We start from the raw sequence: 13041 nt of genomic DNA, 5'->3' as shown, positions 1-13041 counted from the left end.
TTACACACTGACAAGGTAACAACAGGCTCTCACTGTACACACTGACAGGACAGACTCTCACTGTACACACCGACAAGACAGACTCTCACTGTACACACTGACATAACAGACTCTCTCTTTACACACAGACAAGACAGACTTTCACTGTACACACTGACAAGACAGACTCTCGCTGTACACACTGACAAGACAGTCTCTAACTTTACACACTGACAAGACAGACTCTCGCTGTACACACTGACAATCACATACTCTCACTTTAACGTCGGGTGTAAGGCGACAAACGATCGCAAAACACCGGGAATTTTGTAATAGAGTGGTACAGAGTGGGCGTGAGAGACGGTGTGCATTTGGAAACACCGAGATAGAGTGTGATTTTAAAGTGGGGACAAAAATGTGTCACACTTAGAATTACAGTGTACACACTGAATAACGACTACACGCACATTGTTTTTGTTTTCAATTTTGTTTATTTAAAATTCGTGAAGCGGCGTTCTTTAAAACTTCCAATGCTTCCGGACTTAATACAACATTGGGATGATTCGTTTTCATGATATCAGTTATTATCACTTTTAATCGATTAGAGGTTTTCTTGCCACCTACTTAAAAAACAAACAAACAAACAAACAATTGTTATGAAATGGCGGTTGATTAGTGATCGCACAAAAAAAACAAAACAACAAAAAATATATTACCATGTGCCTTGAATTTTCTAGTGCGTAGTTTACGTCGTACATCTGAACTGACACGGATTTTTTTCTTCGGAGCTACTCGTTTTCGCGGTGTTTTGTTTTTCATTCTCATGACGAAAATGAATATTTTCGGTGAATGTAACGTGTATTTATAGCCATCTCTACTACACGCATATATTAGTATATATACTTACATTAGGTGAATTGGGTTTAACTCTCAACGTAGCCTTCGTATGATTTGAACGTACGATATATATCGTGTCTCCGGAAATGCGATGTGAATGCGATATTTTAGATTTCAACATTGCTAAATTATCGGCGATATTTTCTTTGTTCAGTGATGCGGAATTCAAATCTTGAGCCCAGATTACGATAGAGGGTTGTGGTTCGTGGAGTAACAGAGCAGTTGTAACAATTTGAGCTAGCGTATTTTTACAGCTACGTCTAGGAACCATGACAACGATAAATTTCTGATCGTATTCTTCAATTAGTTCTCGGACGTATTGTTTAATGCGTTCGTCCGAAGTTAATGGATCGTAAATGTCGGAAATCATACCCAAGAGTTTCATCACGGGTACGCAATATTTACGCGCATTGTCACCGAAAATAGTTTTTAATCTACTCAATATTATAGCTCTCAGCATATTCTCTTGGAATGGTATAAACTTTTTAAGAATACATAGTGTCTTAACCGTGCTTATAATATTTCGAATTATTTTCAAATTATTATTATTATTATTATCATCATCATCATTATCATTATCATCACAATGAAGAATGTTTTCGAAGTAGTCGTGTTTTCTGAGAAAAATACCGGCTAGTCTTTCTTCGCGTTTTCTTTTGCACGTAATTAAATTAGCTATCTTGATAGCATCTTTTACAAATGGGTTTTTGTCGTCGTCAAAAATTATTTCGTCGGCGTGGTTAGCGGAGTTATAATCATCATTCAAATCGGGAACGGGAAATTCCATTATTATTATTCTTAGTCAATTTATTGCCACACTAATAACGTGATTTATTCAGATGAATGAATGGAAGAGAGAGAGAAAAAAAGAAAGAAAAAGAACACAATTTCTACGTGGAAATTGGCGAGAGCTATATTTCTCTCCATTTTACGATTTGGTCCTTGGAATTCGTACTGGATTATTGCGTTCGGTGCTGCACTCCTCTGTATGGTGGGTCTCTTTTTAGCTCGAACGTTTCGAGAATTAGTTGGTGAACTAGGAATCGTCATAGTTACACTCTTCAAAGGACTGGCGAGTATTGTTTTACCCATCGAACGATTTGTGTGTTCTGATTGCGTACGAGTTACTTCTAAACAGATGCAAAATGCATTTCATATATCGTTATTCAAGGCAATGTCAGAAATGAAAAGTGTTCACGGATGCCAAGATATTACGAATTGGTGGGACGATATTTTATACTGGACACAACGAATAATTGGGCAGAACGGAATGTGTAGAGATTTGAAATGGTTTCATTCCATAACACTGACGCGTTATTTGGTGTACTACCCTATTAAATGGACGATCTGGGTTTCTATTCACGGCGACTGTAAACCAACAATTAGCAGCGACCTATGCGCTATAGCGCGTTTAGAGTACGTGTTTCAATTTCTATTGATCAAGGGAATTTTGGCGATCGTCTTGATCAGCCGATGCTGGCCACTCTTCAAGTGGATTTACAAATCGTTGGAAAGAGAATTGTCTTTCTTAATCTGTGAACTGAAATTTATTATCTATAAAGTGAACCCGAAAAAAATTTCGCACAAGAAAGTAGGGTTAAATTTTTGTCAGAGACGTTATTTATTCAGTAATAAGCGGAAAAGTTCCTCCGAGTAAAAATTGGCTCTTCATTGTCGTCGTCACTGCTGCTGCTACTACTGAGTTGTAGCGGTGGTACGTTTGTATTCTTTTTCTTTTTCTTTATGTTCTTCTTATTTGTTATGGCGTTCAAAGCGTAATTATCGTGATACCGATGCGTGTACTCGGTGGTTGTACCGCAATGTGAAGAGGTTAATACAGCGTGACATCCAACGAAAATAACTATCGAAATTATCAGTCCGAAGAGTATGTATATCGACCAGTCGGCGGCAACCAGTCCGCAACGACTGACAGACTCTTCCCCGTAAATGCTATAGAGTATGTTAGGTCCTAACCACTGCGAAATATCGAATACGCGGTAAGTGAGGCTCGAATTAGCGACGATCTTTAAAGGGATTATTTGATAGCCCGGTAGAATTTCCATCGTAATAGAAACGTTGTCGTGGCCGTTCAACAGGGACACCTGACCAGAACACTTATCAAATTTAAATGTCGACGCTTCTCGAATATCATCTACTTTCACATTAGACAAGTACAAATGATCCCATTGAGACATACTGGCGAAATAAACCAGTAACGGGGGTATAGTACTCGTATACACGTTGTCGGTCTTGCTGGTGGTCACGATATTACGGAACGTGACGTTACTTAAAGATTTTACACCAGTCGCAAATATCGGAACCCCTTCTAGACGATAATAATTATGCTGCTGCGTATCGCGTAACTTAGATACGCATTCACGGTTATCGAAAATTAAATCGATAAGTTCTACGTTACCCGACGTTATCACAAACACTCCGCATGCAGGTCCCCTCGCTAAAAAATCCATATCGCCACTAGCCCGATGAAACGGTTTTGTCACACGTATCGTATACGAGTGCGTACATGCATGTGTAACGTGAAGCACGTGATTACGACCACCCAGTTCCGTCGCTATAGTCGCCGTAGTGTGATTGACAATTGGATTATGGCAACTGCATTTACGCGTTGTTTGGAAATTTCTACAATCAACGGATATATTGGGTATCAAATGGTACCATTCTAACTTATCGTTATTGAGTGGAGTTAATTCTTCGAGAGTACCAACGCAATGTTTCATGTTACGCGTGCATGTGACGTGACAGTGAATTACGGTGGCAACCAGATAGATGATAACTAGATACGATAACATGACGACAACAATCAAGCTAAATTACGTCGACGTCATTACTAATATTATAGTACAATCATGAACAAATACACTCGATTCCTTCTCCGGTGAATACGGCAATCTCGTTGCCACATTCATTCATACATCGTCTCGAATTTTTCATATCGACTGGGTATAGTACGCCGTGTAGTTCCCGTGCCGGTACACATACGCCGTCGTCGCCACTGTTGCTGCTATTTAATGCGCAGTGACCTCCCAGTAAGTGGCACGCATCATCTCTAATCACCCGTATCATCGACGAAGACGACGACGGTGAATCAACAGTCGCGGCGGGAAGTTTTACACTGCATCTAGAAAGATTAATAGGTTCGCCTTTATCACCGCGGCAATTCTCGCATTTAACGTAATACAAGCCATCCGTATAGTGTAAACACGCCACACCATCAATACACGCGTGGGGATAAGTTATCTGCGATATGTGTGTGGCAGTGTCTGTGTACGCGTCTCCAACTAGTAAATAATCGCGCAATTGACCGCCGCTGATGCTGCACGTCAATAACAACTGTAGTAGAACAACGAATTTCATATTATTATGATATTTATTTATTTATTTATTTATTTATTTATTTATTGAATGAATGCCATTAATAACATAATGAAAAAAAACAAAACAATGGATAATACGAGATGCATACCGCTGATGATTTCGTGCGTGTTTGTAACTATAATCGCATTGATTCCTTCATACATTCCAGCAAGGGAACGAAGTCACGTTTTCGAATTTCGGGAAGGGATAGTAAAAAAATTAATTATAGGTATGCGATACGATGAGTTTGTAGTGAGTATTAACTTTAGAACGAATCAATCTGATTGCATGGTATTTATTGTATCGCCGTGGTCTATACTACATTCCACGAGATGTTCTAGACGGACGTGTATAATTCACGATATTAATAACCAGTTTCCATCCGATGGGGTATACGCTTATCTGAAATGCCGGGCAGCAGATGAGTATCACGCGTTTCGATTGATACGAGCAAAACAAAATTCACCTATGTTTAGAATTAAAAGAGAAGTCCCATTGTATCGCGTGTTCGATACCGAACATCCCTCCCATATGATCATGTATACGTTATCCGAAGTAGAAAATACATCATCTCAATATCTCGTTCATCCTGACCCTAGGAAGTTTATCTTGTTCGGATCGTAAATAAATAAATAATAATAAATAATATTAGCTCGTCGTCATTGCGGTTTTTTTCTTTCTTTCTTCTTATTATTATTATTTCGTGTCGGGATCTGTAACACTCCCTAAAAACAAATCTAGACCCGTTGCGTCGTCTCGTATCATAAACAAAAACGGGCGATCGACTTTGAAATCAATAGGTTGTGGTCTAGAGCAAAGCAATCCACACGACATTGCACTAGCGGCCGCTGCCACTGTCCCTTCTTCGTCGATGTCTAAAACAACTTTTTGAATACCGTCAGTTACGTGTAAATGTACTGCTAATCCCGATAAGTTTGCTTTTCTCGCGTCGAACATGTCCGTCATGTTCAATTTCATCATAATTTCCTTTAGCGGGAACGTGTAATCGATCTTTAATTTAGGTAACCATAAGTTGATTAGAGATCTGTACGCTTTCGCAAATATTTGGTTCCATTTCGCCAATCTATCTGCCGTCATTAATATTTGCATCATGGTGGTGTCATTCTGCGACGATGATGGGAGGATAATGTACATCGATGCGCCATATTCATAAGGTATTTGAAGAATTTGACAATCCGTATCTCGGTAATATCTGAGATGTGTTGATTGAAACATCATGTCGACCTTCTTTACCAGACCATCACTCGTGCGAAATGGTTGGAGGGTTGGATAAAGCCGATTAAAAGTAGTTTCCCATTTTCCTTTGAAATATATTGCATTGACGATAACAAGTTTCACCATTGAATCGAGGTTCGATATGAGGTCGGTGATTAAGCCGTCCGTGTTGCGAGACACCCATTTATTTATCTCGGTGCACACACTGACAGCGTTATTCATGAAATCGACCGAATAGAATCCACCGCCGTAAAACGCTTCGATAAGGTCCATATAAACTTTCTCGATTTTGTACTGACCGTCAGCAAAAATGGCGTTGGATGTACGTAACGCGTATTTCTTCTCACCTTCTTTCGGCGTTAACGCTATCTGCAAAGATCTGTTTTTGAGATGATAATCATTACAATCTACAACTTTCAGACACGTTTTAATCTGTTTGGCGGTAGATCCACGAGCACCTACTTGCAACATAAACAAGACATTACTCAGACTGTAAGGCGAGAACATTATGTTCTTTTCTTTAGTATCAGTAGTAGTCAATGCATTGAACACGTCAACACAAAATCCGCGCTGACTTTCAACGTACGCTTCGAGATTCATCATTATAATGATGATTTCTGAATAAAAAATAACCGACTATTTATACACTTTCTTTTGGGTTCTATTTATTTATTATATTTATTCATCCGCAAAACTTAAACGCTTTGTATTTAGTCAATCAATGTGGTAATCTCTCGTCGATGTGTTTAGATAGAGCTTTAGAAAAACCGCTAACGTCTTGGTTGAAAGACTTTTCCAATTCTTTCACAGTCCCGTCAGCTAATAAGCTCAGATAAGCTTTACGTTTAGACACGTGATTCTTCTCGAGAACTATATTTTCTGGCTCGTGTTTCCCGAGATACGCTCCGATTCGATCTTCTTGAATTTGTAATATTGTTTTGTTAGCGGCGGTAGATTCATTTTTGTACGGATTTTTACACAAAAAATCCGGAAATTCGCCACCGTATTTATCTCGAAGATCATCGAGGTCAATGACTTTAAAACTGTTGAATAGATTATTTTCGTTTTTTGTCCTATCGACAAAGATTATAGATTTACGTTCAGTTATATTTCCACGATATTCCACGATATTTTGCATTACTGATTGCCTGGAATTAAAATCGTACGACTCGTCGTTTTCGCTCATGCACGCTAAAGAAATCTTAGCTGTGGTACGACTTTAATAACTGTAGACATGGATGTGACGTCGTCATGATTTCGACGTCTAACGGAATGTTGTCGAGGTGCCGGCGACGACGGTCTTCGATACAAAAATAACCGTTTTTACATATACCCGATTTCAAACATTTTTTCCGAAGAATAAGTGAATCTTGCAAATTATTATATTTACTGGAGAAAATGGACCAGTGAACAGCGCAGTTTCCTTCTTTGCTCAACCGCCTGACTAATTTATCACTTTCGCCGATAGGTTTTATTACATGGTATTGTAGAGGTTTTAACCTATCGATGAAGTGTGCACGTTCGAAATCTACTACGACATACGTCGTATCGTCGGTGGTGGTGGCGGCGGACGTTTCGCCATCCATCTGTTTAAGCGTCTCCATTAACTTACTTCTGGCAAAACTGTATCTGACGTCACATAAATCGAGATTAACTGTAATTTCTTGGTGGGTCTGTAAGCTGATATCGTTATACGGTGGTCCAGAAACGTAATTGAAATCCACTATGTTTTTGTTCAGGTGATTTTTCGCGTGACGGGTTTGCTGTTCCAAGTAGTGCAGCAACGCGTAACGTTTCAAGTTGACTCTGTCCACTAAACACGTGACCGAACCATCCATCGGTCGGTAATGTAAACTCTCGTCGTGTAATAAATATACTACGTCACGTTTTATGTCGTTAAACCGTTCGGCTAAATAAATTTGAGCTGCATACGACGATAATAACAATAATTGTTGTTGTTGTTGATGTTTCCGATAGGATCCACCATAATGATACTTAGCGGAGTTGTTTATGACTTTGTAAACCGAGTTTCCATTAAATCGCAGATTACCTAATGAAACAAGGGCCTCTTTACAGCGTTTCCCGGACAAATGTGTGCACCTTTCTAATTTCTGTACGAGGGCGTCTTCGTTGGGATATTTCAATTCGAAATAGGAAGCCCCGTCGTCAAATTCAGCTGCTAACATCGGATCTATAATGTCGGATCTGTTAGCATGGCTACAGTAACTGCTCTGTCCTTCTCGATAAACTGATAGTGGATTGAGAACGCGGTGATGAGATCGGCCGGATCGATACATTTTTCAATACACAATTCATTATGTAATTCGTCTCGCGGGGTGCGTTTCAAATATTCAACGTGTGCATTCACTACACTTTCGAAGTCGTCGTTGTCGGTCCAGGGACAAATGTGAGTGGTGGGCAAACACCCGTACACTTTAACGACGGCGAAAACGCGACCACGAGCTCTCAAATCATATCTCAGTCCGAAACATACACCGTGTCGTTCACACACTTCGCTGATACGTTCCCACGTGACAATTAACGATCTGTAATCAATTGGGTTTTCATTGTCGGTACGTCTGGGGTATAGGCCAACAACTTCTCGTCGTGCCATTTCCATAATGATATGTCTTAAAGCGCCGTACACGAATGGAATGAATAACTCTTTGACTTTAAATTCTAAAGTATCTGTATCGGACGGAAGAACACACGCGTCGCACGGCGGTACGTCGAACGTTACGAGCCGACTGTCTAAACTTCTGCAAATATTTTTCTCGTTCATAGCAATGAAAGTGGCGTAGTCACACACGTTCTCCGTTTCCACGTTGATATGTGAGCTGTGACCGGTCACCGGGTCCGTCACTTGTTCGACTCTACGCGATCTTATGTAACCCGTGTCTAATTCCTCTTTCAATGCAACAGATTCGGCGGACTGTTCGATGGCGAGAGGGTTAATATTCCTGTCAGAACTACTATTGCTCACACATTCGGGATTAAAACATATCTTCTTCGATAAATCGTGAGCCTGTGGAACGAGACTCGATTTCCGAGATCTGTAATTTAATACAAATGAATATTTGTTGCCCACGATTGCTCTGGCAACTGCCATCAACCGGGATTTACCGGAACCTGGCGGTCCTAGGAAGAGGCCGTGAAACGACATGTTCTTATGAGGTTTTAATTGTTTCAATCCCGACAGGAGGATGTATAATTTTTCGACTAGAGTGTGGTGGCTGCCGGAAGAATACTCTATCAATTGTAAAATATTAAATATGAACTGGTATCCAACATCTACGTTCTTTTTACCGTCGACAAATACGAAAGGTATTCTCTTTCCCGTAGTTGGAGATTTCATACCGTTGAGACATCTCTGTTCGAAACCGGTGTTAGTATCGAATAATTTATCCTGGTCCCGATAACTTTGCATGATCACTTCGGCTACTTGTAACCGTCCCAATTTATGCAGATTGTCGAAGACAGAAAACATACGTTTCCGATGTTCTTCTTCGACATAATTGTCCGCATTACAGCCGAGGGAGTGTAAAATATTCAATACCGTTATTATTCCGGGATTTTTACACCTGTACGCCGTACTGGTTATAGAATCAGAACCGCATTCGGGAATGTTTACGTACAGGTGCACGATAGAATCGGTTCTGTTTTATACACCCGCTTGCATAGTCGTCAAGAGCGACTGTGTCGAGACGACCGATTTACAAGACGGAAAGTATCGTCTGGTGAAATAGGAGGGGTCTACCATTTCGGAATCGAGTTCCCACGTTGTATACTTCAACATCATGTCGGCCATTTGATCCAGAGTCTTATCTCCAGTGGTTACACTACTCTCTACTGCTGCTGCTGCTGCTGCTGTTATTCGTCGTTGCCGCGGCCGCGGCATTAGATTAGATAATAACTTATCTTTATTGGTTTTTCGAATCGACAAATTGAATAGGTAATTCGGTGACAATAAGTCACATCTCCTCTGCCAAGCCGTCGGTGTATCCATTCCACGGATATTGGTTGGCAAATCGGTAAATTCGTGCGGACGGTCATGATCGTTAAATTGATAATAGTGGTATAATTCGAGAAACTTATCGAAATCGGTTAGGCGAAATATTTTGGGCATGCGTTTAACTTCGTCCGAATTACCGATACGACATTTTTTCATACTGATATTGCCACGACCTAATTCCATATTGAATTCCGGTCGACACGTTGTTACGTACGACTTCAAGTTTTTTTCTAAAATACATCCCTCGTTATCATGATGATCTAAAAGTTCGGCATCCGATTCCGCAAATAATACACGCTGCGCCATAAACGGAGGCTGCACGTCGATTGGAGAGTAGTCCGTCTTCAACAAATCGTCGTATGCACGAAGCGAATTATTAATCAAAATGATATCTTCGACTACTAGCCTCAATGCCCCACCACGTTCAAGATCTCGATGAGTCGACGGATCTTCATAAACGACCCAAAATATATAAGTTTGTGGTTCTATGTGGTCCGAGGTAGCTTCGACGTCGAGTACCGAGCACCCTACGAAACATCTGCAAGCTTTAGATTTAACGTAAGACGCTAATCTCATAATGGTCTGAAAGAGATTGTAAGTATGTAATTTGCAACCCACGAGAGAATGTGTGGGAACTTCCAAATCTATAATCTCGAAGGCCAAACATTTTATGGGTCCGCTGATTTCCCAATTCAACCAATGTAACTGAGAAGGCGAACGTATTAATTTAGTTGGTCGTATTTCGCACGGCAATAGTTTAGGACCGGTCATTCTGACTACTATAAAAAAAAATCGGTGTGATGATTTTATTATATATATATATATATATATATATATATATATATATATATATATACTCGTGGTCATGTACCACCACCACTACCACGACGACGTGGAAGAACGTACGTATACTAGTAATTGTCCACACCCAGTAGTCGTAGAAGACTTTAATTTTAAAGGAGTTGCCAGTGGCCTGAAACACCGTTATTATCAGAACGTGTCACTGTCGATGCAATATCCCGGAGATCTCGAATTGTGTCGTAATTATGCCATGAAAAAGCCACCTCCTTACTCGGATAACATGGGCGATTGGTTATGTTTTCGATTACCACCTCGCGAATACAGATTAATCTGTACTTCTTCTCCTTCGACGACGTCGGCATCATCGGGCATGTCATCGCGCCATTACACGTTATTTTCTAGTCGAGGTTTAGAACATACGTTGGAGGACTCTGCCGTCAAATACGAGTTCAGCGAAGTGTTTGCCGACAACTTGTACGTCACATGCATTCCAGTCGATATAGACAATGCTTTTAGTGACACGCCGGTGGACGTTATATTGAAACATCTCAGAGAGTTTATGGACCGCGAATTGCGTAGTCTCTCGTCGTCCGTGAGCAGTTTAAAAGAATGGCCCGCCTACGTTTTCAAGAGCCAGAACGACGATGACGGGAGGGAACTGTCATTACACGTATACCAACATTTACCGGGACACGCGGTTTTTGCGAACATCAACGACGTTCGTATCTTTCTCGATAGAGTCAATGATAGAATTAAAAATGATCCGGAAGCTAAACTTATCCTCGGCGGTTACAATCATAATGATGACCACCACCACCACCGCCGTAGTAATACTTGGTACCCATTCGTTGATACGTCTGTATGTAACGTGAATAAGAGTTTGCGGTTACCGTTTTGTTATAAAAATACTTCGGGCCGACTTTCAAAATGCTTATTGTTCGATCGTGTTGTATGTGACGGACGACTGGTACCACCACCAACACCACCACCACCGAGTGTGCAAAATGCTTTAGCGCATTATAATCACTACGTGACTAAAAGCGCCTATGTATTGAGTTACAGTCAAGGTGTTACCAACAACAACCACCTAACCGCCGACACCCCCGTACTCGAGAAGAGTTTAATTTATACGGTGAAAAAATATCTGGAATCTGTTCTCGGTATACATAGCACTAGCCACAATATACGAGGAAATATTGTATATTTCAATACTCAAGAAACGTATTGTCCCGCGGTGAATAGAAAACATTCTCGATCGAAGCAGTATTTCGTTTGGAATAACGAAACGAGGCGATTAACTAGGCGATGTTGGGCGGCAACATGCCCGAGTCACGGTGGATCGCGTTAGCGACGACGTCATGTTCACTATAAACGTTCGGCCGACGGCGTTTGTTGTTCATAATAACGAAGATGTATCGCCAACATAGATTAAACCCGATTTTCACGGTGAAGGAGGGCACATCTTTCGATGAAGGTGGTTTCGGTAATTGTGCTATAAGTCGATACGGCGTTTTGAAAAAGAGTATCTGTCTTCTCGACAGTGATGAAGTTGATTATAAGAAAGTTGGAACGAAACATTCCGCGTTAACGAAAGAAGCCGTCGTATTACTCTACCTCAACTCTCAGAAGGGAGCCAACAGGCATTTCCCGTCCGTTAATTCTGTACAGACGAACGCGTACGGGATAAATCAATCATTCCGCCTCGTTCGATCTATTCGAATGAGTTACACGGGCTTTGATTTGCACAAGCTACGCCCACTCGTGATGGACATGAAGGAATTCCTCACGCAGATGCTTGGAGCATTAGAATTTTTACATTCTGAAGGTATCGTCCATTTGGATATCAATCCAAGGAATATAACGTACGAATACCACGCGAATCAATATAGGTTAATCGATTTTGGTTGCGCCGAATTTGTAACCGCGGAAATCATGGACGCCGTTCACGTGAAACCGACGGGAGAAATATCGTTCGAAAAATTACCCTACGCTACAATTACAACTAGTACGTATTTGCCAAAGAATAGCCTAATGCATTTGATGGACGCTTCGCCATGGGGAGAATCAATCAAGTATGCAAAACAAACTATGATATGTCCCTACGCCGATATCGGGATCATGCTATCTCAAGATTCCACCCAAGAAAGATATTCCGCTAAATCCGATTGTTACGCGCTAGCTCAATGCGCTATATATCTGAGTGGATTACCGAATTATTACGTGGAAACAGAAGCTAATGAAAAAATACGAAAGTATATTTGCGTGTGTAAATACGACGACCCGTGTCGTTCGAAGGATAAGTACGACCTCTGGTACAAACACATTAGGAACTTAACTACAGCCAATGTACATCTTCGAGGAAAATTGTCATTCGACGAAGTGGCGATGTGGTATAGTCTAGCCAATTCGGATCCATCACTATCGGACATACTCACTTCGAATGTCGTACCAATTCTCGATGAATTGGCAACTATGTTCGAGGCGGGGGTGACTACGGTGCTGAAGGGATTACTACATCCTATACGCGAATACCGTTTTGATGCTAAAAGTGCGGCATCTATATTACTTCAATACAAAGACGCCACAGTTCGCGATGACGACACGTTCGTACTCGAACCCGTCTATCAACACCACCAAATAGGAAACATTAAAGTATTCATCATTTCTCATCGTTGTGCCAACGACACGAAGGTACCCATGGCCTGTACCGCTATCGAATCAATTACATCCTCCGGCATCAA

General features: G+C 40.9%; 1 protein-coding gene across 1 annotated transcript; it reads right to left on the bottom strand.

Moving 5' to 3' along the window:
• Nucleotides 1-4947: 4947 nt before the first annotated feature.
• LOC146729671 (leukocyte elastase inhibitor-like) lies at nt 4948-6087 on the bottom strand. The gene has a single exon (XM_085495052.1). The coding sequence runs from the start codon at nt 6085-6087 to the stop codon at nt 4948-4950; it is 1140 nt and encodes a 379-aa protein (XP_085351178.1).
• Nucleotides 6088-13041: the final 6954 nt, after the last annotated feature.

This window comes from Saccoglossus kowalevskii, chromosome 21 (assembly GCF_978046115.1).
Source record: "Saccoglossus kowalevskii chromosome 21, keSacKowa6.1, whole genome shotgun sequence".
NCBI lineage: Eukaryota > Metazoa > Hemichordata > Enteropneusta > Harrimaniidae > Saccoglossus > Saccoglossus kowalevskii.
The sequence above is the reverse complement of the archived record's forward strand: the minus strand, read 5'-3'. Positions and strand labels throughout refer to the sequence as shown.